Source organism: Macaca thibetana, chromosome 13, assembly GCF_024542745.1.
Source record: "Macaca thibetana thibetana isolate TM-01 chromosome 13, ASM2454274v1, whole genome shotgun sequence".
Classification (NCBI taxonomy): domain Eukaryota; kingdom Metazoa; phylum Chordata; class Mammalia; order Primates; family Cercopithecidae; genus Macaca; species Macaca thibetana.
The window spans coordinates 103,493,531-103,514,858 of NC_065590.1; the positions used below are offsets into that span (position 1 = coordinate 103,493,531).

The 21,328-nt window shown below is 50.5% G+C and overlaps 4 protein-coding genes across 17 annotated transcripts in view; 3 read left to right on the forward strand and 1 right to left on the reverse strand.

The window, feature by feature from the left end:
• ADI1 (acireductone dioxygenase 1) overlaps positions 1–21,328 on the forward strand; it is an 847,802-nt gene that overhangs the window by 709,373 nt on the left and 117,101 nt on the right. The gene's annotated exons all lie outside the window — the stretch shown is intronic.
• The window catches only part of EIPR1 (EARP complex and GARP complex interacting protein 1), a 579,020-nt gene that overhangs the window by 146,013 nt on the left and 411,679 nt on the right, over positions 1–21,328 (forward strand). The window lies entirely within an intron of this gene.
• Positions 1–21,328, forward strand: part of RNASEH1 (ribonuclease H1) — a 173,270-nt gene that overhangs the window by 91,574 nt on the left and 60,368 nt on the right. The gene's annotated exons all lie outside the window — the stretch shown is intronic.
• The window catches only part of COLEC11 (collectin subfamily member 11), a 361,397-nt gene that overhangs the window by 23,805 nt on the left and 316,264 nt on the right, over positions 1–21,328 (reverse strand). Inside the window, exons 3-4 of one of the 2 annotated variants that reach the window (XM_050754060.1) lie at positions 16,551–16,706; positions 5,815–5,886 (exon numbers count right to left, since the gene is read on the reverse strand). In XM_050754060.1, the coding sequence (XP_050610017.1) occupies positions 5,815–5,886; positions 16,551–16,706 (228 nt within the window). The remainder of the gene's footprint in view (positions 1–5,814; positions 5,887–16,550; positions 16,707–21,328) is intronic. The other variant, XM_050754061.1, reaches the window with a different exon arrangement.

Genomic DNA, 21,328 nt, shown 5'->3' on the forward strand with positions numbered 1-21,328 from the left:
AATGGCAATGGCACATCCTTAGCTATCAATAACTACTTTAAATGTAAATATATTAAATTATCCAATCAAAAGACATAGAGTAGCTTAATAAAAAATAAAAATGAAAAGAAGACCCAACTATATACACTGCCTACAAAAGACACACTTCAGCTTTAAGGTCACACATAGATGAAAAATGAAGGGATGGAAAAAGATATTCCACACAAACTGAAACTAAAACAGAATAGGAGTAGCTATATTTATTTTCTACCAGACAAAATAGACTATGTCAAAAACTGTAGCCAAGAGTAAAAAAAAAGGTTTTTATATAATGATAAAGAGTGAATTCATCAAGAAAACATAATCATTACAAATATATACACATTCAACACTGGAGCATCTAAATAGGTAAAGCAGATATTAACAGATCTGAAGGGAAAATAGAGAGCAATACACTAATAGTAGGAGACATCAATACCTCACTTTCAACAATGGAAAGATCACCCAGACAGAAAATCAATAAGAAAACACTGTACGTAAACTACACTTCAGACCGAATGGAGCTAACAGACATACAGAGAACACTCCATCCAACAGCGCAGAAAACATCCTCTCCGGCGCGCACGGAACATTCTTCGAGATACATCATACGTTAGGCCACAAAACAAGTCTTAACAAATTCAAGGAGACTGAAATCATATCAAGCATCTCTTCTAACCACAACAGTATAAAACTAGGAATCAGCAAGAGAAGGAAAACTGGAAGATTCACAAATACGAGAAAATTAAACAAGACATTCCTGAACAATCAATGAGTCAAAAAGAAATCAAAAAATATCTTGAAACAAATGAAAATGAAAACACGGCCGGGCGCGGTGGCTCACGCCTGTAATCCCAGCACTTTGGGAGGCTGAGGCGGGCGGATCACAAGGTCAGGAGATCGAGACCACGGTGAAACCCCGTCTCTACTAAAAATACAAAAAAAAATTAGCCGGGCGCGGTGGCGGGCGCCTGTAGTCCCAGCTACTCGGGAGGCTGAGGCAGGAGAATGGCGTAAACCCAGGAGGTGGAGCTTGCAGTGAGCCGAGATCGCGCCACTGCACTCCAGCCTGGGCCACAGAGCGAGACTCCGTCTCAAAAAAAAAAAAAAAAAAAAGAAAATGAAAACACAACATACAAAAACTTATGGGATACAGCAAAAAAGATATTCTAAGAGGAAAGTTTATAACAACAAATACCTACATGAAAGGAAAAGAAAGATTACAAACAAACAATCTAACTTTACACCATAAGGGACTAGAAAAAAACAAGCAAACGAAGCCCAAAGTTAGAAGTAAGGAAATAACAAAGATCCGAGCAGAAATAATCAAATAGAGACTAGAAGAGCGATAGCAAAGCGACAAAACTGAGTTGCTTTTTGAAAAGGCAAAAAAAAAAAAAAAATTGACAAAACCTTAGCTAGACTAAGAAAAAAGAGCTAACTCAAATAAAATCAGAAATGCAATGGAGAAATGACAACTGATACCACAGAAATATGAAGGGTCATAAGAGACTAATATGAATAATTATACATCAAAAGTTTGAATAACCTACAAGAAATGGATAAATTCCTAGAAACATACAACCCACCGAGACTGAATAATGAAAAAATAATAAATTTGAACATATCGGTAATAAGACTGATTCCATAGTCAAAAATCTCCAATCAAAGAAAAGTCCAGGACCTGGCATCCTCATGCCAAACTTTACCAAAAATTTAAATAAGAATTAATACCAATCCTTCTAAAATCTTACAAAAAACTGAAGAGGAGAGAACACTTCTGAACTAGCTTTACAAAGCTAGCATTACCCTGATACCAAAGCCAGAAAAGGACAGTAGAAGAAAAAAAAATTACAGGCCAATATCCCTGATGAACATAGATGCAAAAATCCTCAACACAATACTAGCAAACTAAATTTAACAGCACATTAAAAGGATTATATATGGCCAGGCGCAGTGGCTCATGCCTGTAATCCCAGCACTTTGGGAGGTCAAGGGAGGCGGATCACCTGAGGTCAGGAGTTCAAGACCAGCCTGGCCAACATGGTGAAACCTCATTTCTACTAAAAATACAAAAATTAGCTGGGCATGGTGGTGCATGCCTGTAATCCCAGCTACTCGGGAGACTGAGGCAGAAGAATCGTTTGAACTCAGGAGGCAGAAGTTGCAGTGAACCAAGATCGTGCCATTGCACTCCAGCCTGGGCAACAGAGCAAGACTCCATCTCAGAAAAAAAAAAAAAGGAGAGGGATTACACCATGATCAAGCAAAATTTATGCCTATGGTTCAACATACAGAAATCAATAAATGTGATATACCCCATCAACAGAATAGAGAATAAACATCATATCATCATCAGTAGATGCAGAAAGAACATTTGACAAAACTCAGTGTTGTTTCATGATAAAAGCTCTCAAGAAAGCACATATACAAAGAATCCATCTCAACACAATAAAGGCCATATATGAGAAGTCCACAGCTAACATCATACTCACTGGTGAAAAGCTGAAAGCTTTACTCTAAAATCAGAAACAAGACAAGGATGCCCATTCTCACCTCTTGTATTCAATATAGGGCTGGAAGTCCTAGCCAGAACATTAAGCAAGAAAGAGAAAAAGAAAGGGGAAAGGAAAGAAAAGGAAAGGGAGAAAGAAAGAGAAAGAAAGGAAGAGAAAGGGAGAGGGAGGGAGGGAGGGATCCAAATTGGAAAGGGAGAGAGAAAGCTGGCTCTGTTTGCAGATGCCATAATCTTATATAAATAAAACCCTAAAGACTCCACTAAAAACTGGTTAGCACTCACAAACAAATTCAGTAAAGTTGCAGGATACAAAATCAACACACGGACATCAGCAGCATTTCTATACACTAACAACGAGCTACCTGAAGAAATTTAAGGAAACAGTCTCCCTGACTGTAGCACTAAACAGAATGACATATTTAGGAATAAATTTAACCAAGGAAGAGTTGTGTACCTGTACACTGAGAACTATGAAACATTGAGGACACAAATAAATGGAAAAAATATCTCATGTTCATGGATCAAAAGAATTAATATTTCAAAATGTCCACACTACCCAAAGCAATCTAAAGATTCAGTGCAATCCCCATCAAAATTCCAAAGGCACTGTTCACAGAAATGGAAAAAAAATCCTAAAATTCATGTGAATCCATAAAAGGTCATGTATCGCCAAAGCAGTCTTCAGCAAGAAAAACAAAGCTGAAGGCATCACACTTCCTGATTTTAAATTATATTACGGATAGATGGTAATCAAAGCAGTATACTTGCTCAAACGAGCACTGGCATAAAAACAGACACACAGACCATAGAGCAGAATAGAAAGCACAGAAATAAGCCCGTGCGTGCATATACAGTCAACTAACCTTCAACAAAGGCACAAAGAATACACAATGTTACTGGGAAAACTGAATATTCACATGCAAAAAAAACCAAAACTGAATCCTTGTCTTATACCATACATAAAAATCAGCTCAAAATAGAAGACTTAAATGTAATACCTGAAATCACAGAACTCCTAAAAGAAAATGTAAGGGAAAAGTTCTTTGACTTTGGTCTTGGCAATGATTTTTTTTTATATGACCCCAAAAGCACAGGCAACAAAAGCAAAAATAAGTAAGTGGGACTAACCTATCCAACTAACAAGTTTCTGCACAGCAAAGAAAGCAATCAACAAAACAGAAAGGTGCCTATGGAACGGGAGACAGTATTTGCAAACCATGTATCTGATAAGAGGTTAATATCCAAAATATATCAGGAACTCATACAACTCAATAGCCAAAAAACAAATAACCCAATTTAAAAATGGCCAAATAATCTGAATAGACTTTTTTTTTTTTTTTTTTTTTTTTTTTGAGATGGAGTCTCGCTCTGTCACCCAGGCTGGAGTGCAGTGGCGTGATCTCGGCTCACTGCAAGCTCCGCCTCCCGGGTTCATGCCATTCTCCTGCCTCAGCCTCCCAAGTAGCTGGGACTACAGGCGCCCACCACCATGCCCGGCTAATTTTTTGTATTTTTAGTAGAGACGGAGTTTCACCGTGTTAGCCAGGATGGTCTGGATCTCCTGACCTCGTGATCTGCCCGCCTCAGCCTCCCAGAGTGCTGGGATTACAGACGGACATTTTTCTAAAGAAGACATACAGATGTCCAACAGATATACGGAAAGGTGCTCAACGTCATCAATTATTAGGAAAATAGAAACTAAAGCCACAATGAGACATTACCTCACACCTGTGAGGATGGCTGGTATCAAAAAGTCAAAAGAGAGTAAGCATTGGAGAAGATGTGGAGAAAGGGGAGCCCTTAGACATCACTGCTGGGAATGGAAAACAGTACAGAGGCTCCTTGAAAACATCAAAAGCAGAACTACCACATGATCCAGCCATGTCACTACTGGGTTCACAGGCAGAGGAATGAAATCGGATCTCGAAGAGATCCCTACAGTTTCATGCTGACTGCAGCATTATTCACAATGGCCGTCATATGAAAACAACCTAAGCATCCGTTGACCAATCAGTGGATAAAGAAAACATGGCATATATATAACAGAATATTATTCAGTCTTGAAATATAAGAAAATCCTACCATTTGTGACCTGGATGAACCTGGAGGGCATTACGCTAAATGAAATAAGAATGTTCTAGCTCTTGCTCAGGACGAGGGTACAGGTGGGGGCAATGGTCAAAACCAATTGCACTGTAATCTCAAAATGGGAATGTCCAAACATTACACCTCAAAAACGTTTCAAAAACAGTGTATGGGCTTAAATATATATTTAATCATCTTTGTTTTGTTATAATAATTTTTTTTAATTGGAAACAACTTAACTCTCCAATGTTAAAGGATTGGTTGGGGGGTTGGCTAACTGTAGTATATGTTCTTATAGAATGATGTATACATATTGAGAAAGCATTTCTAGAGACAATTTTTAATGACTTGGAAAAAAATGTATTGCTTTAGGCCAGGAGTTCGAGACCAGCCTGGCCAACAAGGTGAAGACCAGTCTCTACCAAAAATACCAAAAAAAAAAAAAAAAAAAAATTAGCTGGGCATGATAGCACATGACAGCTACTCAACAGGTTGAGGCAGGAGAATGGCTTGAACCTGGGAGGTGGAGGTTACAGTGAGCCAAGACTGTGCCACTGCACTCCAGCCTGGGCGACAGAGCAAGACTCTGTCTCAAAAAAAACAAAAAGAAAAGAAAAAGAAAAAATATTTTAAAAAATTTAAAGCAGTAACAAGGAGTATATAAAGATAATAGCCACCATGTGTTTAACCCCTGCCATGTACTGTGCAGCTACTTAACACATGATACATTTCCTTTACATGTATGATCTGGCTCCCATGAGCCTCGGCACAGTCCCACAAGGCAGGCAGATCATCCGACTTTAGGAGGAGACAGATTCACAGTGATGAGGGTCCTATCTGTGTACCCTGCCACAGTGTCTTCATAACGACACTGATCCACTTAGCGCTCACAAATGATCTGGAAGCTGTTATTCCCATCTTACAGATGAGGCTTACAGAGGCCAGGAGCCTCTGCTGAGTTCCAGGACACACTTTCTCTCCTGGGGCCGCACAGGTCAGCACACGGAGCACTGCTGAAGGAGCATTCTCCCTTCCTTGCTCCCGAGCCAAGCCCTGTGCCGTCTGCCTCCCTGGGACCCAGAATGCAGGTCCTGTCCTCTCTGGAACCACCACCCCCACCTCCCCACCCAGCTCTAGCAGAAGTGGTGCCTCCATCCTCAGAGGTCTGAGGGCCGGCCCAGGGCTGTGGGTACCTTTTTCTCCCGTGGGGCCGACTCTTCCAGGCCGTCCTGGGGCGCCTTTGTCTCCCTTCTCTCCCGCATCCCCTGTGGAAGAAGTCACATCCATTTAGCAGCTTGTCTGACCAGCACAGCATCCCAGAGTGATTTGTGGAGGAAGAACAGTTAGAAGGGCTCTCTCTGGGTCCCTGCAGGTGCCCAGGCCCCTTGTCCCCACGCCCTCCCCCCTGCCTGCAGCCCAGCCCCTACGCTGGGTGCCCCTGATTCTGTTTTTAGGGCTATTTCTCTCCCTGCCCTACCTTCTCTCTTAGAAAGGGCATGTTTCTTTCACCAGCTCCCCTTCTTGGTGGGCTCCCAGTCTGTCCCTGGGCACACAGTGCCCCATCTAAATGCCAGCTCTCCCCCACCCTAACACCAATGAGAAGGGCGGCAGCGTCTCCAGGTGCCCCCCACGGGAAGCGACACCCCGACCTCTCCCTGCGCTTCGTCTGCTTGGTACTCGGGGAAGGATGACCTCGGGCGCTATGTCAGCACCCCCCAGCCCTGTCAGCATGAGTCCCCCAGGCACAGGCTCCTGCTCAGCCAGGGCCTCCACCGTGGGGGCTGCCTGTGACCAGGTGGGCACGTCCACCCGCTTCCGGGGCTCAGCAGGTGCGGGAGACAGAGGGTGAATCACGGTGGAGACACCCTACAAGGCACAGTTCAGAGATGTGCGCAGTGAGGCCAGGGGCCTCAGGAAGGCCTGTGGGCACCAATGCCTCCGCTCCAGTCTGCTCCCCACACTCTAATCCACACCAAAACCACTGTCCTGAAACACACGGAATTCTATTATGTCTCTGGATTTAGCTATCAGTGACGCCCAGTACTTGAGCCCCTCCTCAGTGTGGTCTCTACCTCGGATCCCGGTCATTCCCTACTCTGTGCCCTCTGCCCAGCCTGCCTGGTCAGCCGGCTGCTGTCCAGCATCCGCCTTCTCACCTGGTTCTCCCGGAGGCTCTTCTGGATTCTCTCAACAGGACCACTCTGATCTGCTGGCTGGGACTCAGCTCTGTAGTCATTTTTATAAGGCCGCATTTCTTACCTGTTGCACTATCCCTCCTCTGAATGGCTGCAGAGAGGGAGTGTGTGTGTGTGCATGTGTGTGTACACGTGTGCGTGTGTGCAGCTGTGTGCACATGTGTGCGTGTGTGTGCACGTCTGCGTGTGTGCATCTGTGTGCGTGTGTGTGTGCATGTGCATAGATGTGCGTGTGGGTGCATGTGCATGTGTGCGTGTGTGAGCGTAGGTGTGCATGTGTGTGTGTGCATGTGCATGGGTGTGCATGTGTGTGCACTGACATGCTACAAGTTCACCTTCCCTCTCTGCACAACCGTGCCAGCGTTCACGTAAACTTTGCTTCTCTATAACTCTCCATTTGCACCTTGTCTTGGAGAGAGGCTCAGCTGAGATTACAGATCCCTCCACAAAATCCCCAAAGCTGATTATCTGGCCTCACGGAGGGGACATTCCATTTAAATCCAAGTAACAAAGAAAAAAGCACAGCGACAGCGGCTGGCACATCCCCACATCACCCCCGTGACCCAGCCCCAGTCCCCCAGGGCCACCTGCTGAGAAGCCTCTGGGCTGCCCCTGGGCTGACCCACGGCGGACACTCACACGCTGCCCTGAGGCTCCAAGTAGTTCTCAAGTCTGCTTTCCTATCTTGTAAGAAGAAAAGAAAAGTGTTGACAGTTTAGCAAGAAATATCCACTAACAAGATAAACTCAGCATTAAGAATCCCCAGAGGTTTCAGGGGCACCAGCATCGTGCAGAAGAAAGAACAGAGGAGACAGAAAGGTGGAGCAGCCGGACGCTGACTGTGCAATCGGTGAACTGAGGTCCTCATAACATGGGAGAGGCCAGTCCGTGAACAACAGCACACTGCGGCGGAAAGAGCCGAGCAAAGACGTTGCGCGGGAGCCACTCCGCAGAAAGGCGAGTCCCCGGTGGCCAAGGACGAAGACGCCTCGTGAAGCCAGGGGTGAGGAGGAAGCATTGTTCACAGGGCAGTACTAATAAGAAATGCAGGTGTCATTTGTTTGTTTTGAAGTTATGAAGTTGAGAGTTGAAGGAAAAACTTACAAATGCCAATGGCCATCTTATAGCATTTCTGGAAAGAGAGGAACAAAGGCTTTGTGGCTGTGAAGACTCAGTAGCTGCAATTTCCCAGTACTAAGGAAAGCCATGAAAGAATGCTGTGAAAGGGCCTGCAGAGAACCACACGGGGAAAATCAGAGAAAAGTAACTCAGATATGTCAGAGCGACACCGCAGAACACTGAGAATAAAGAGAAAATTCTGTCAGCTACCCAGGAGGGGAAAACAGTTTTATAGACTGCATGCCTGTGAATGAGAATCAGATTGACATAAGAATTCTAATTAGCAACACGGAGCGCAAGAATAAAATGAGGCAATCACCTCAACAAAGGAGCCATAATTTAGACGGCAAGATCCGAAAAGTCCCTCTGAGGGGTGGCTCTCAGTCTGAGCTGCTGAGCAGGGTAGCCAGGCACAGAGTAAGAAGTGTTCCGAGCACAGGGTCAGCAGGTGCACAGACGAGGGGGAAGGGCTGGAAGGGCTGACGGGAAGCCAGGTGGCTGGGCAGAGCCAGCCGCGAGCCTGGGGCAGCAGGCAGCCCAGCGACTTCATGCCTGGAGCTCATGGGGATAACTTGACCGTCCATGCCATGGGCCATGGGGATAACCTGACCATCCATGCCACGGGCCATGGGGATAACTTGACCATCCATGCCATGGTCCAGGCCAACAGTGATTGTGGCCGAGAGGAGGGCAGAAGAATGTTTCCTTCATAAAGCATTTCACACCACCTACATGACAGCAGTCTGCTCTCTCCCCCACAGGCTGAAAGCTCCGAGAAGACGCAGCTCCATCTCACCCAACCCTGGGTCCCCCAGAGCACCAGGAAGAGGAGGGTGCTCCAACAGCACTCGTAGAGAATTAACACTAAGCAGGTCTGCCAGCTCTTCTCAAACTGCTTAAGAAAGCTCCTGGAGTTTGTACATGGCATTTACTTATTTGCATAATAACTTCACCATGGGTTGGGCACTGTGTCCACTCTACAGGTGAAGACGCAGCTGTGAGAATCAAGTGACATGTCCAAGCTGGGATGTGCTGGCATGCCAGTGTGTCTTTACCACGCCTTCCTCAGGCATCGAAACCTCACAGCGAGACTCACTAACCAGCATGACTACTCACCCTCGTCTCCTCTCGTCCTAAAGACAAAGCAGTAAGGACAAGTTTGTCATGATAGCTTCTGACCAACCTCCACCTGCATCCATCTGCTTGTCTCTAATCTGATTTTTGAAAACTTGTTGGCCAGGTGCAGTGACTCGTGCCTGTGATACCAGCACTTTGGGAGGCCAAGGCAGGAGGATCACTTAAAGGCAGGCTGGGCAACACAGCAAGACTCCATCTCTACAAAAAAATTAGCAAGGGCTGGGCATGGTGGCTCACACCTGTAATCCCAGCACTTTGGGAGGCCAAGACGGGTGGATCACCTGAAGTCAAGAGTTCGAGACCAGCCTGGTCAACATGGTGAAACCCCGTCTCTACCAAAAATACAAAAATTAGCCGGATGTGGTAGTGGGTGCCTGTAATCTCAGCTACTCTGAAGGCTGAGGCAGGAGAATCACTTGAACCCAGGAGGCAGAGGTTGCAATGAGCCGAGATCACGCTATTGCACTCCAGCCTGGGCAACAAGAGTGAAACTCCGTCTCAAAAAAAAAAAAATTAGCAGGATGTGTTGCTGTGCACCTGTAGTCCCAGCGACTCAGGAAGCTGAGGTGGGAGGAGCTCTTCAGCCCAGGAGTTGGAGGCTGCAGTTAATTGCACCACTGCACTCCAGCCTGGATGACAGAGCAAGATCCTGTCTCTAAAAAAGCAAAAAACCAAAAAAAACAAAATCAAAGAAAAGAAAAATAGTTCATAGTAACGACTGGAGGCAGGGAAGGCCCCTGAGAACACCACACATTACACTGTGTCCGACAAACTCTCGTTACTAAAGCAGGAAAGAAAGAACAGTAAGTCATTAAAAACAGCACGACTTTCGAAAGAAGAGGATTTCACATGGATTTTCCTCATATATCTCAGCTAATCACAAAATCCACTTAAACGCCATCTCCCAGGGGCTCTGCTTAATGGACCTGTGTCTGCTGAACAGGGCCAGGCGTGTTTCAGCCAGCGCTGGGCAGCAGGTACCCCAAATGCCTCATGGCTGTGCCTGCAGTGTGGGGAGCCCAAACCTGGAGTCAGAAACTGCTTTCCTTCCTGTGCAAAACCCAGCGTAAGCCCTCCCAGCCTGGCCCTCCTCAGCTCTGATGAGGATTGAACAAAATACGCCCTGGAAGACGCCGTGCTGGTTGTCACGAGAAAAAGTATTTTAATCCCTGGTTCGGGACCAGCAGCACTAAAGACCGGAGAGTACAGAGGCCTACCATCCATGGCGGGGCTGCCCTGGTTTCTCTGCGGTCCCCGTCGCCTCCGCCTTGCAGACTTGCCCTGTCCACGCATCTTAAGAACCAAGGTTGTTCTCAAGCACTGTTCACAATTTGGCAGGGTTGTTTGTTTTCTTGGTTTTTTTGTTTTGTTTTTTTTGTTTGTTTTTTTGGGTTTTTTTGTTTTTTTTTTCCCCCAGAGATGCGGTCTTACTATGCTGCCCTGGGTAGTCTCAAGCTCCTGGGCTCAAGTCATCCTCCCACCTCAGCTTCCCAAAGTGCCAGGATCACAGGCATGAGCCACTGCACCTGGCCAGTTTGGCAGGGTTTGAAGTGTTCATTGTCCACTGGTCCCAGGGGTCACAAAGATGTATGTCCCTGCAGGTAATGACTCCAGAGCAGGATGTCTATACACCTCCCCACTCAGCGCTGTGCATTTTGTAATGTAGACCCAGCGAGCATCCTTTTCATTTTCAGATGATTGACTACACAGTTCTAATGACAAGTTATTTCTCTGCCAGGAGAGGCTAACATTTCAACCGCTGGCTCACTTCCCACCATCATCACAATGCGGCTCTCTCCTTGCTCAAAGAAACAAAACGTGGCTGGCATTTACTGTTTGCCTGGCTTCCCTGCAAATCATGCACAAATCTACGAATAAAAATCTTTTACCTAGATTGCATCTGGGGTCATTTCCCGCCCAGCTAGGAAGGCACACGCCAGTTATTTTATGGAGAACCTAAGGTATTTCAACATATTTACAGCCAGTTGAGGAAGATCCGTGGACAGTGCTTGACTGTCGTGCCACCGGCTTCTAAGGCTGAACAAACTCGTGTGCCAGCGACTTCACATCCCTGCCGGCCACAGCAAGTGCCACGGCACCCCAGGGCCATGGGAAGTCAGAGAGGAGGAAGCCGGGACCTCAGCCTGCTTGGCCTGTTCTACACAAGGGGAGACGGCACAGACAGACCGTCAGATGTCAGAAGAGCAAACCTCCCACAGCGCATGTTATTCAGGCCCCATTACTGGCTTTATCAATGCTGTTTTAAAGAATGGCAGTAAATGATTTTTAAATTAATTTGATAGGCCAGGCGTGGTGGCTCACACCTGCAATCCCAGCATTTTGGGAGGCCAAAGCGGGTGGGTCAGGGGTTCGAGACCAGCCTGGACAACACGGTGAAACCCCGTCTCTACTAAAAATACAAAAATTAGCCAGGCATGGTGGTGCGTGCCTGTAATCTCAGCTACTTGGGAGGCCGAGGCAGGAGAATCGCTTGAACCCGGGAAGTGGAGGTTGCAGTGAGCCAAGGTCGTACCACTGCACTCCAGCCTGGGCAACAAGAGAGAAACTCCATCGCAAAAAGAAAAAAAAAAAGCAAAAAAAAATTAATTTGATAAAACCTATAAGAAGAACTATGACCTTTCATATTTCCAGGCAACACATTTGTTAATACAGATAAATGTTTTCCCACCTACAGTCATTTTTTTAACCACTAAAAAAAAAAGACTGCTTTTTTCCCATTAAAAGGAGTTGTCATTCTCTCTAAATGTAAAGATGATATATTATTATTAGGCCTGGAATGACAAATAAATGTCATTCAAGCACCACCAGCAGTCAGTGGCAGCCAGGCGTGTGTGCCCAGGAAGATTCTTCAGCCAAATGTGGAGTCGGCAAAGGTTTCAGGATCCAAAATGCAAGTGGTGCAGGGGGAGGGCGCGTGCCGTGTTTCACAGACCAGATGCCACCTCATGTCCTGGGCTGAATGGCGGGACTGTGAGGAGACGGACCATGGCTTCTTCATCCCAGCCCGGAGCCTGCCTGGTAGATTCTCAACAGACGTTTGTCTAATGAATGAATGGTGACTACGTATGTGTCTGTTTCCTTAAAAGTAGGCACTGCACTGCACGCTGCCTCTGCTCTCTGACCTCCAACTGCACTGCACGCTGCCTCTCCTCTCTGACCTCCAGCTGCACTGCACTGCACACTGTCTCTCCTCTCTGACCTCCAGCTGCACTGCACTGCACGCTGCCTCTCCTCTCTGACCTCCAGCTGCACTGCACTGCACGCTGCCTCTCCTCTCTGACCTCCAGCTGCACTGCACTGCACGCTGCCTCTCCTCTCTGACCTCCAGCTGCACTGCACTGCACGCTGCCTCTGCTCTCTGACCTCCAGCTGCACTGCCCTGCACAGTCTCTCCTCTCTGACCTCCAGCTGCACTGCACTGCACTGCATGCTGCCTCTCCTCTCTGACCTCCAGCTGCACTGCACGCTGCCTCTCCTCTCTGACCTCCAGCTGCACTGCCCTGCACGCTGCCTCTCTGACCTCCAGCTGCACTGCACTGCACGCTGTCTCTCTGACCTCCAGCTGCACAGCACTGCACGCTGCCTCTCCTCTCTGACCTCCAGCTGCACTGCCCTGCACGCTGCCTCTCCTCTCTGACCTCCGGCTGCACTGCACGCTGCCTCTCCTCTCTGACCTCCAGCTGCACTGCACTGCACGCTGTCTCTCTGACCTCCAGCTGCACAGCACTGCACGCTGCCTCTCCTCTCTGACCTCCAGCTGCACTGCACTGCACACTGTCTCTCCTCTCTGACCTCCAGCTGCACTGCACTGCACGCTGCCTCTCCTCTCTGACCTCCAGCTGCACTGCCCTGCACGCTGCCTCTCTGACCTCCAGCTGCACTGCACTGCATACTGTCTCTCCTCTCTGACCTCCAGCTGCACTGCACTGCACGCTGCCTCTCTGACCTCCAGCTGCACTGCACTGCATGCTGCCTCTCCTCTCTGACCTCTGGCTGCACTGCACGCTGCCTCTCCTCTCTGACCTCCAGCTGCACTGCCCTGCACGCTGTCTCTCTGACCTCCAGCTGCACTGCCCTGCACGCTGCCTCTCTGACCTCCAGCTGCACTGCACTGCACGCTATCTCTCCTCTCTGACCTCCAGCTGCACTGCACTGCACGCTGCCTCTCCTCTCTGACCTCTAGCTGTACTGCCCTGCACACTGCCTCTCTGACCTCCAGCTGCACTGCCCTGCACGCTGTCTCTCCTCTCTGACCTCCAGCTGCACTGCACGCTGTCTCTCCTCTCTGACCTCCAGCTGTACTGCCCTGCATGCTGCCTCTCTGACCTCCAGCTGCACTGCACTGCACGCTGCCTCTCCTCTCTGACCTCCAGCTGCACTGCACTGCACGCTGCCTCTCCTCTCTGACCTCCAGCTGTACTGCCCTGCACGCTGCCTCTCTGACCTCCAGCTGCACTGCACTGCACGCTGCCTCTCCTCTCTGACCTCCAGCTGCACTGCACTGCACGCTGCCTCTCCTCTCTGACCTCCAGCTGCACTGCACTGCACGCTGCCTCTCCTCTCTGACCTCCAGCTGCACTGCACTGCACGCTGTCTCTCCTCTCTGACCTCCAGCTGCACTGCCCTGCACGCTGCCTCTCCTCTCTGACCTCCGGCTGCACTGCACGCTGCCTCTCCTCTCTGACCTCCGGCTGCACTGCACGCTGCCTCTCCTCTCTGACCTCCGGCTGCACTGCACACTGCCTCTCCTCTCTGACCTCCAGCTGCACTGCCCTGCACGCTGCCTCTCTGACCTCCAGCTGCACTGCACTGCACGCTGCCTCTCCTCTCTGACCTCCAGCTGCACTGCACTGCACGCTGCCTCTCTGACCTCCAGCTGCACTGCACTGCACGCTGTCTCTCCTCTCTGACCTCCAGCTGCACTGCACTGCATGCTGCCTCTCCTCTCTGACCTCCAGCTGCACTGCACTGCACGCTGCCTCTCCTCTCTGACCTCCAGCTGCACTGCACTGCACTGCACGCTGCCTCTCCTCTCTGACCTCCAGCTGCACTGCCCTGCACACTGTCTCTCCTCTCTGACCTCCAGCTGCACTGCACTGCACGCTGTCTCTCCTCTCTGACCTCCAGCTGCACTGCCCTGCACACTGTCTCTCCTCTCTGACCTCCAGCTGCACTGCACTGCACTGCACGCTGCCTCTCCTCTCTGACCTCCAGCTGCACTGCACTGCACTGCACGCTGCCTCTCCTCTCTGACCTCCAGCTGCACTGCACTGCACTGCACGCTGCCTCTGCTCTCTGACCTCCAGCTGTACTGCCCTGCACACTGCCTCTCCTCTCTGACCTCCAGCTGCACTGCCCTGCACTGCACGCTGCCTCTCCTCTCTGACCTCCAGCGGCCCTGGGGTGCTACAGCACATGCTGTGGCTGGCAGGGATGAAGTCTGCTGGCACACACCATTTTCTCCATTGAGTAACCCAATTTCTGACACACTGGGCATCCTGAATCCTTCTAAACCGTTCCTCACCCCGGTGCTCACCTCTCACTTGCAGACCCACGGGGCACGTGCTGGACGGACACCTGATCTGCTCCCTGGTTGGGCTCACTGCCTGCACAGGGTTAGAGCTCTGTAAGTCACTGTCCCAGAGCCAGGAACAGGGGCTGGGTCCCCGGTCACCGTGTGCCCACTCCTGGTGCTACCATTGCATCCCCACAGAACCCAAAGCTGGCATTGCCTCCCCAACCTCACGGACCAGGAGGCCAAGGCTTGGAAGGACAGGTGACCCATCACGCAGCATAGCTGACCCACAGCACACTCAGATCTGCCCTACTTCCCAGCCTGTGAAGGTTGGGAAGGGACCCTACCCATGCGGGAAATGACAGCATATCCAGAGGACCCAGGACGTGGACGGCTGGGAAGGACCCTCCCAACAGCACCTGGGAAAGGCAGCATCCAGAAAGGACCCTGGAGCCCACCCCACGGTCCCCACAGTGCGGGCTACAGACCTGGCAGGGCGCAGGGAAGAGAATGGTAGGGAGTCGGGGGCACCCACCACATCGGGTAGGGACATGACCTCCCCAGCCTAAAGTCCAGCTCTCCACAGCCATGGTTTCCAACTTAAAGCTGAAGGTTCCACTCACAAACCCACACATGCGACCACAAAGTCTGGGCCAAAGCCACTTTCACCAAAACTTCTGAGAGAGCCATACACGTCCAACAGTTTAAGCTGCTTCCAACATAATTAAACATCTTCTAAAGCAAGCGCATTCATCAGAATTAAAAGCACAAAGGCCACTTGGCTTGTCTGGGCTGCAGGGCGGCCCACTTGGTTTCCAACAGCAGGGTGAATGAACACAGCCAGAAAAGAGCCTCCATCCAGAGCCGCGTGGCCTGGCAGGGTGGCCCTGAGCTGTCCGGACCCTGTGCCCTGGAAGAGGGCTGATTCTGCACCACATGGGCTGAGCAGGGCTTGTCTTTTGTGGTGCCTGTTTTGATCGTGGGTTTGAATCCGCTCTTCTCTAATGTTTCAATAAAAAGAGCTGCAGCCACTCCACAAGAGATGCTGAAGGCCCAAGCAGCCTGCGTGGGGATGAGGAGGAGGCGGACTTGATTCAGGGCGCAGAAGGTCAATGTGCCCCTCCACCCCCTCAGCACCCACGTGACTCCCCTCAGCTGCGGCCCCGGCCCTGCCACCCGACACTGGCACACACTCTGCTGTCCCTTCTTGAGTTCTGTAATTTTGAACAAGGGGCCCACATTTTCATTTCACACCAGGCTCCACCAGGTTTGGGGACCTGTTGCCTCTGCTTTGTAGAAGCTGGTGATTTTCTTACGTGAAGATGCTACTCGGAAGGCTTCAGATACTGCAGCTTCAGGGACTTTCTCACCCATGCCTGACATGCAGAACTATCTCTATCTGGGAGCAGATTGCAGATAAAGCAAAAAGAAAAAACAAACAAAAAAAAATGTTTGTTTCTTTTATTTCCCCTAACCACTAGACCACCAGGGATTTTTTAATTTTTAAAATAAAATATTAAGAGCTCTCAGGAAGCAATGTAGAAGCATACTTGGGGAACTTACGCAGATTGCAAATTTTCTCTGAGCCTCAAATTTCCTCATGCATAAAATGGTCCAAATGAGACCATCTCATGGGGAGGATCACACGAGGCGGTGTGTGCAGGGTCTGACAAAAACCCAGGTGCCTTCCAGCAAGGCCCCCCTGGAGAGGGCTGAGTTGCAAATAAATTGCTAACTTCAGAATTAGAAATTCCATGGCCAAAGACAGTTTAGACTTCATGTTGCCCAACCCTTGATTTCCAGATGGGGAAACTGAGGCCCAATGGGGTGAGAAGATTTGCCCAGGCTTTGTGCTTTTCTGTGGAACTGCCCAGCTGCATAGGAGTCTCTGAGCTGGCCCAGAGGCCACTGGCCAGCAGCCGAGAGTTCAGGGAATGGTTACCTTTGAGGCCAGGGACGAGGATCTGCACGGAGCAGGCGTCATCACCAGCCGGCTGAGGATGTCCAGACGGCAGCAGTGACAGGAAGGCCAGGCTGATTAGAACGCCCGCCAGGGCCAGATCCCCCCTCATCCTGAGCGCAGGCAGGACACCGACTCCTACACAGAGGAAGGAATAAATAGTGATGGGAACTGCAACAGCCGGGCAGCCAGTGACAGTGAGCAGGCCTCGGAGGCAAGGCGTGCAGCCCTCCTGGCGCCTGGAAGGGCTGTCTGGGCTCCCATGCCGGGTTCTCCCCACTCACTCAAGCACCAATCATGAGCCTCCACTGAGAAGCTTCCACAGCAGCCCCAAGGTCAGGCACCAGGCACCAAGTGCATGCCAGCCCCGGTCAGTGAGCCTTGGTTGAAGGCCTACAACTCGCCCACCCCAAGGAGTTCCATCTGGTCTCTGGGACAAACAGTTCCTACACAGAGTGGAGTAGGGGGTCTCCACACAGCATGGCCAGCGACAGACATGGAGCCTCTGCAGAGCTGGGCACAGTGGAGGGAGGCGAGAAACATCTAAAGGAAACAGCCCAGGTGCCTGAGGAGCTCCAGGCTTAGCGGCTCCATTCACAGACAACAAATCCACACCCCACATCTCCTTAGGTGACAGGATACGGGCCCTCCTCGGTGAGATCAATAAGGAGAGAGGAGCCCCAGCCTCAGGAACCCAGGGTCCTGGGGAGGTGGGGGCCGAGCCCACAGGAAGAGGGGTGTCCCAGGAGGGGCGGGTATGTGCTGCCCCCTTTGTTTCATCATCGCGGAGGGCGTTAAAACTTGGAAAACAAGGCCGGGTGTGGTGGCTCACACCTGTAATCCCAGCACTTTGGGAGGCCAAGGTGGGCAGATCACCTAAGGTCAGGAGTTCAAGACCAGCCTGGACAACATGGTGAAACCCCGTCTCTTCTAAAAATACAAAAATTAGCTGGGTGTGGTGGTGGGCACCTGTAATGCCAGCTACTTGGGAGGCTGAGGCAGGAGAACTGCTTGAACCCAGGGGGCGGAGGTTGCAGTGAGCTGAGATCATGCCACTACTCTCCATCCTGCATGACAGCGAGACTCCATCCCAAATACATATATATGTATATGTAATAAATAAAACTTGGAAAACAAACAGGGCAATGGAAACTACTAAACTTGAAGGAGAGGCCAGGAAACAGAGGGAAAGGGACAGGAGGGGAGAGAGAGACAGTCCAGAAGGGCAGAGTGCGGACAGAAGCCCCAGAGTAGAGCTGAAAAAGAGCCACGGCGAGCTGGGCCTGGGGCTCCCGCAGAGCATCGAAGCCACAGGAGCATCTGTCCATCCCAAAGACCATGTTTCTGGATACTTCCTGGCGTCCTTTCATTTGGTTAATCATTCATTCAAAAACATTTGTGGATGCCGACCAAACGTCAGGCAGTTTTAGGCACCAGGAGTACAGCAAGAACATTTATGTTTTTATTCCTATTGGAAGAGACAGACAGACAGACCGAGACAGACAAAGGCAGGGGTAAGCACCGTGGGGAAGAGTGAGGCAGGGTACAGTGGCCGGGACACATGCTGCTGTTCAAGACGGTTGCCAGGGAAGCCTCGCTGACAGGTGGATGAGAGCGGCTCAGAGAAAGCCCTGAGGCAGTGCATGCCAGACGATGCGGGGAGAGGTGGGCTGGCCTGGTGGGCACAGAGGAGGCAAAGGCCAGACAGTAGCCGGCGCCCGGCAGCTTTGGGGGTTGCTCTGTATGAGACAGAGGGTCTGGATCAGGGAGCGGCTTTATAAAAGGGTCACCCTGCTCTTTTTTTTTTTTTTTTTTTTTTGAGACTGAGTCTTGCTCTGTCGCCCAGGCTGGAGTGCAGTGGCCGGATCTCAGCTCACTGCAAGCTCCGCCTCCCGGGTTCATGCCATTCTCCTGCCTCAGCCTCCCGAGTAGCTGGGACAACAGGCGCCCGCCACCGCGCCCGTCTAGTTTTTTGTATTTTTTAGTAGAGACGGGGTTTCACCGTGTTCGCCAGGATGGTCTCGATCTCCTGACCTCGTGATCCGCCCGTCTCGGCCTCCCAAAGTGCTGGGATTACAGGCTTGAGCCACCGCGCCCGGCCCACCCTGCTCTTGAGACAGGACTTAGAGGCACAGCAACCGAAGACAGGAGGCCAAGCCAAGGTGACCACAACAGCACAGTGGGCGGGGACAGCAGCTGGACCCCATTGTGGGTGGAGGGGATGACAACAGTCTGGGATGCAGTCTGGAAGCAAAGCTGACAGGTTTTGCTGATCAATTATATGGGAAACGACAGAGAGAAGTCAAAGATGAAAGCCTTTGTTCTGAGCAGCCAGGTGAACAGTGCAGCCAGCCGCTGAGAAACAGAACTGAGGAGGTGAGGCCAAGTCAGGGGCTCGGGTTCGACTTTCCGAGTGTGAGACACCTGTAGACTCCTGTGTGACGCAGACGCAGTGGGTGAGCAATGATTGGCTTTGCAAGGCTTGTGGGTCAGGGCACCTTGCATTTCCTCTCCCTCAATTCCAGGCCGGCTGGCCCTCTCAGGCCCAAAATGAAGGTCACCTTAGCTGCCAGAGAAAGGCCATCTGTGGTGGGGGGATTTCCACATCAACAGCCCCGTGACAGCCCTGCTACAAAAGCCAGGGGAGGGTGGTCCAGACAGATCCCAAAAGCCAGGGCCCCATGGAGTCTACGGAGACCCCACCTCTGGCTGGCGAAAGCCCACCTCTACCACCTGAAGTCCTGCTGCACGAGGAGTCCTCCCAGAAATGTGTGGAGGTCAAGATGCCCAAGACAGGCCTGCAGCTTGAAGGGAAGTCATTTGAAATCCTTCTCCCAAATCTGAAAAAATCCCCTCTAATGGTAACAGACAAAAAGATGACGTGGCGACAGCTGGTGTTACCGCCATAAACATTCCGTGTTAAATGTCCATTACCGCTGAGGCAAGGGTTAATGAAGGGGCGGGGCGGGAAGGGAGAGAGGGTTAGAGTCAGGGCGGAGCCAGAGCTTGGGCAAGTGAGTGGGAGAGCTTCACTTGCGAAAGATGACAGACTTGTCCTACCTCTATGAAAACTACAGACCTTAAAGCTGACGCCGCCTCTCATCCCGGGTGTCCAAGAATGGCTCAGGGGAACAAAGGTACTTTAAAGCTGAAAGTCACAGTGACTCATGCCTGTAATCCCAGCACTTTGGGAGGCCGAGGCCAGCAGATGGCTTGAGTCAAGGAGTTTGAGACTAGCCTGGGCAACATGGCTAAACCCCATCTCTACAAAAAATTAGCCAGGTGTAGTGATACGCCCCTGTAGTTCCAGCTACAGGAGAGGCTGAAGTGGGAGGCTGAGCCCGGGAGGTTGAGGCTGCAGTGAGCTGTGGTCGCACCACTGCACTCCAACCTGGGCAGTCAGAGTGCGACCCTGTCTCAAAAAAAAAAAAAAAAAACAAAGAAAGAAAGAAAAAGAAAAGAAAAGAAAAGCTCAAAGTCACAAAAAGTAAACCCATGAGCTTCGGATATATCATGATGGTCTACGTAGTCCGCACGCCAGCCTGTCCATGAAGACCCTACTCAAATCCCGGCTCCACTCCCGCCCCTCCGGGGCCCACTGCGCGTGTGGGAAGGGTGGTGGAAAAAGGTGTTAATTCAGAAACTGCCCACACCCCCTTTTATTCAAAAATCCTGCAAGAATCCACAAGGAATCAGAAGTAGAGATGACTTCACAGAGCATAGGAGTGGGAAGGCCAGGAGGAAAGTAGGGGCTCCCGGCTCTGCTGAGAAGGGGCCGTGGGTGGGAGCCCACCTCGTGCAGTGACGCAGCCATCACGGGGCCCAGCATTGTCCTGCTGAGGCTCTCATCATCATTAACATTGTGATGGGAAATGTCAGTTACACACAAAACCAGTACCGTGAACTTCCACGTACCCATTGCCCAGCTTCAATAATTACTAACACTTCGAGGTGTCATTTTTGATGCTCACTTTCTAGTTCATTAGGAGTTAATGTGTGTATACAACTACACGATGACAAGGTCTCACCACACAGCAGACACTGGTGAGCGCACCTGCCTCACCAGCCCCGAAACCCCAGCCCTGCTCCCATCCACCCGCCCTCCCCTGGGGGATGCCAACCCAAATGTGAGCTTCTCCTCTGGTGGGGTTTAAGCAGTATTCCTACACATTATGCGTTCTTAAAGCATATTCTGTCACATTTTGCTTGTTTTTGGTTTGGGGACAGGACTGGAGTGCAGTGGTGCCATCTTGGCTCACTGCAGCCTCAATTTCCTGGGCTCAGGGGATCCTCCCAGCTCAGCCTCCCTGGTAGCTGAGACTACAGGCTTGTACCACCACGCCTGGCCAATTTTTGTCTTTTTTGTAGAGACAGGGTCTCGCCATGTTGCCCAGGCTGGTCTGCTGGGCTGAAGTGCTCTGCCCATCTCAGCCTCCCAAGCTGCTGGGATTACAGGCGTGAGCCACCGCACCCAGCCTGGCTTGTTTTTGAGGGTTTTTTTGTTTTTTTTTGTTTTTCTTTTTTGAGATGGAGTCTCGCACTGTCGCCCAGGCTGGAGTGCAGTGGCACTATCTCGGCTCACTGCAAGCTCTGCCTCCTGGTTTCACACCATTCTCCTGCCTCAGCCTCCTGAGTAGCTGGGACCACAGGCGCCCGCCATCATGCCCAGCTAATTTTGTGTATTTTTAGTAAAGACGGGGTTTCACCGTGTTAGCCAGGATGGTCTCAATCTCCTGACCTCGTGCTCCACCTGCCTCAGC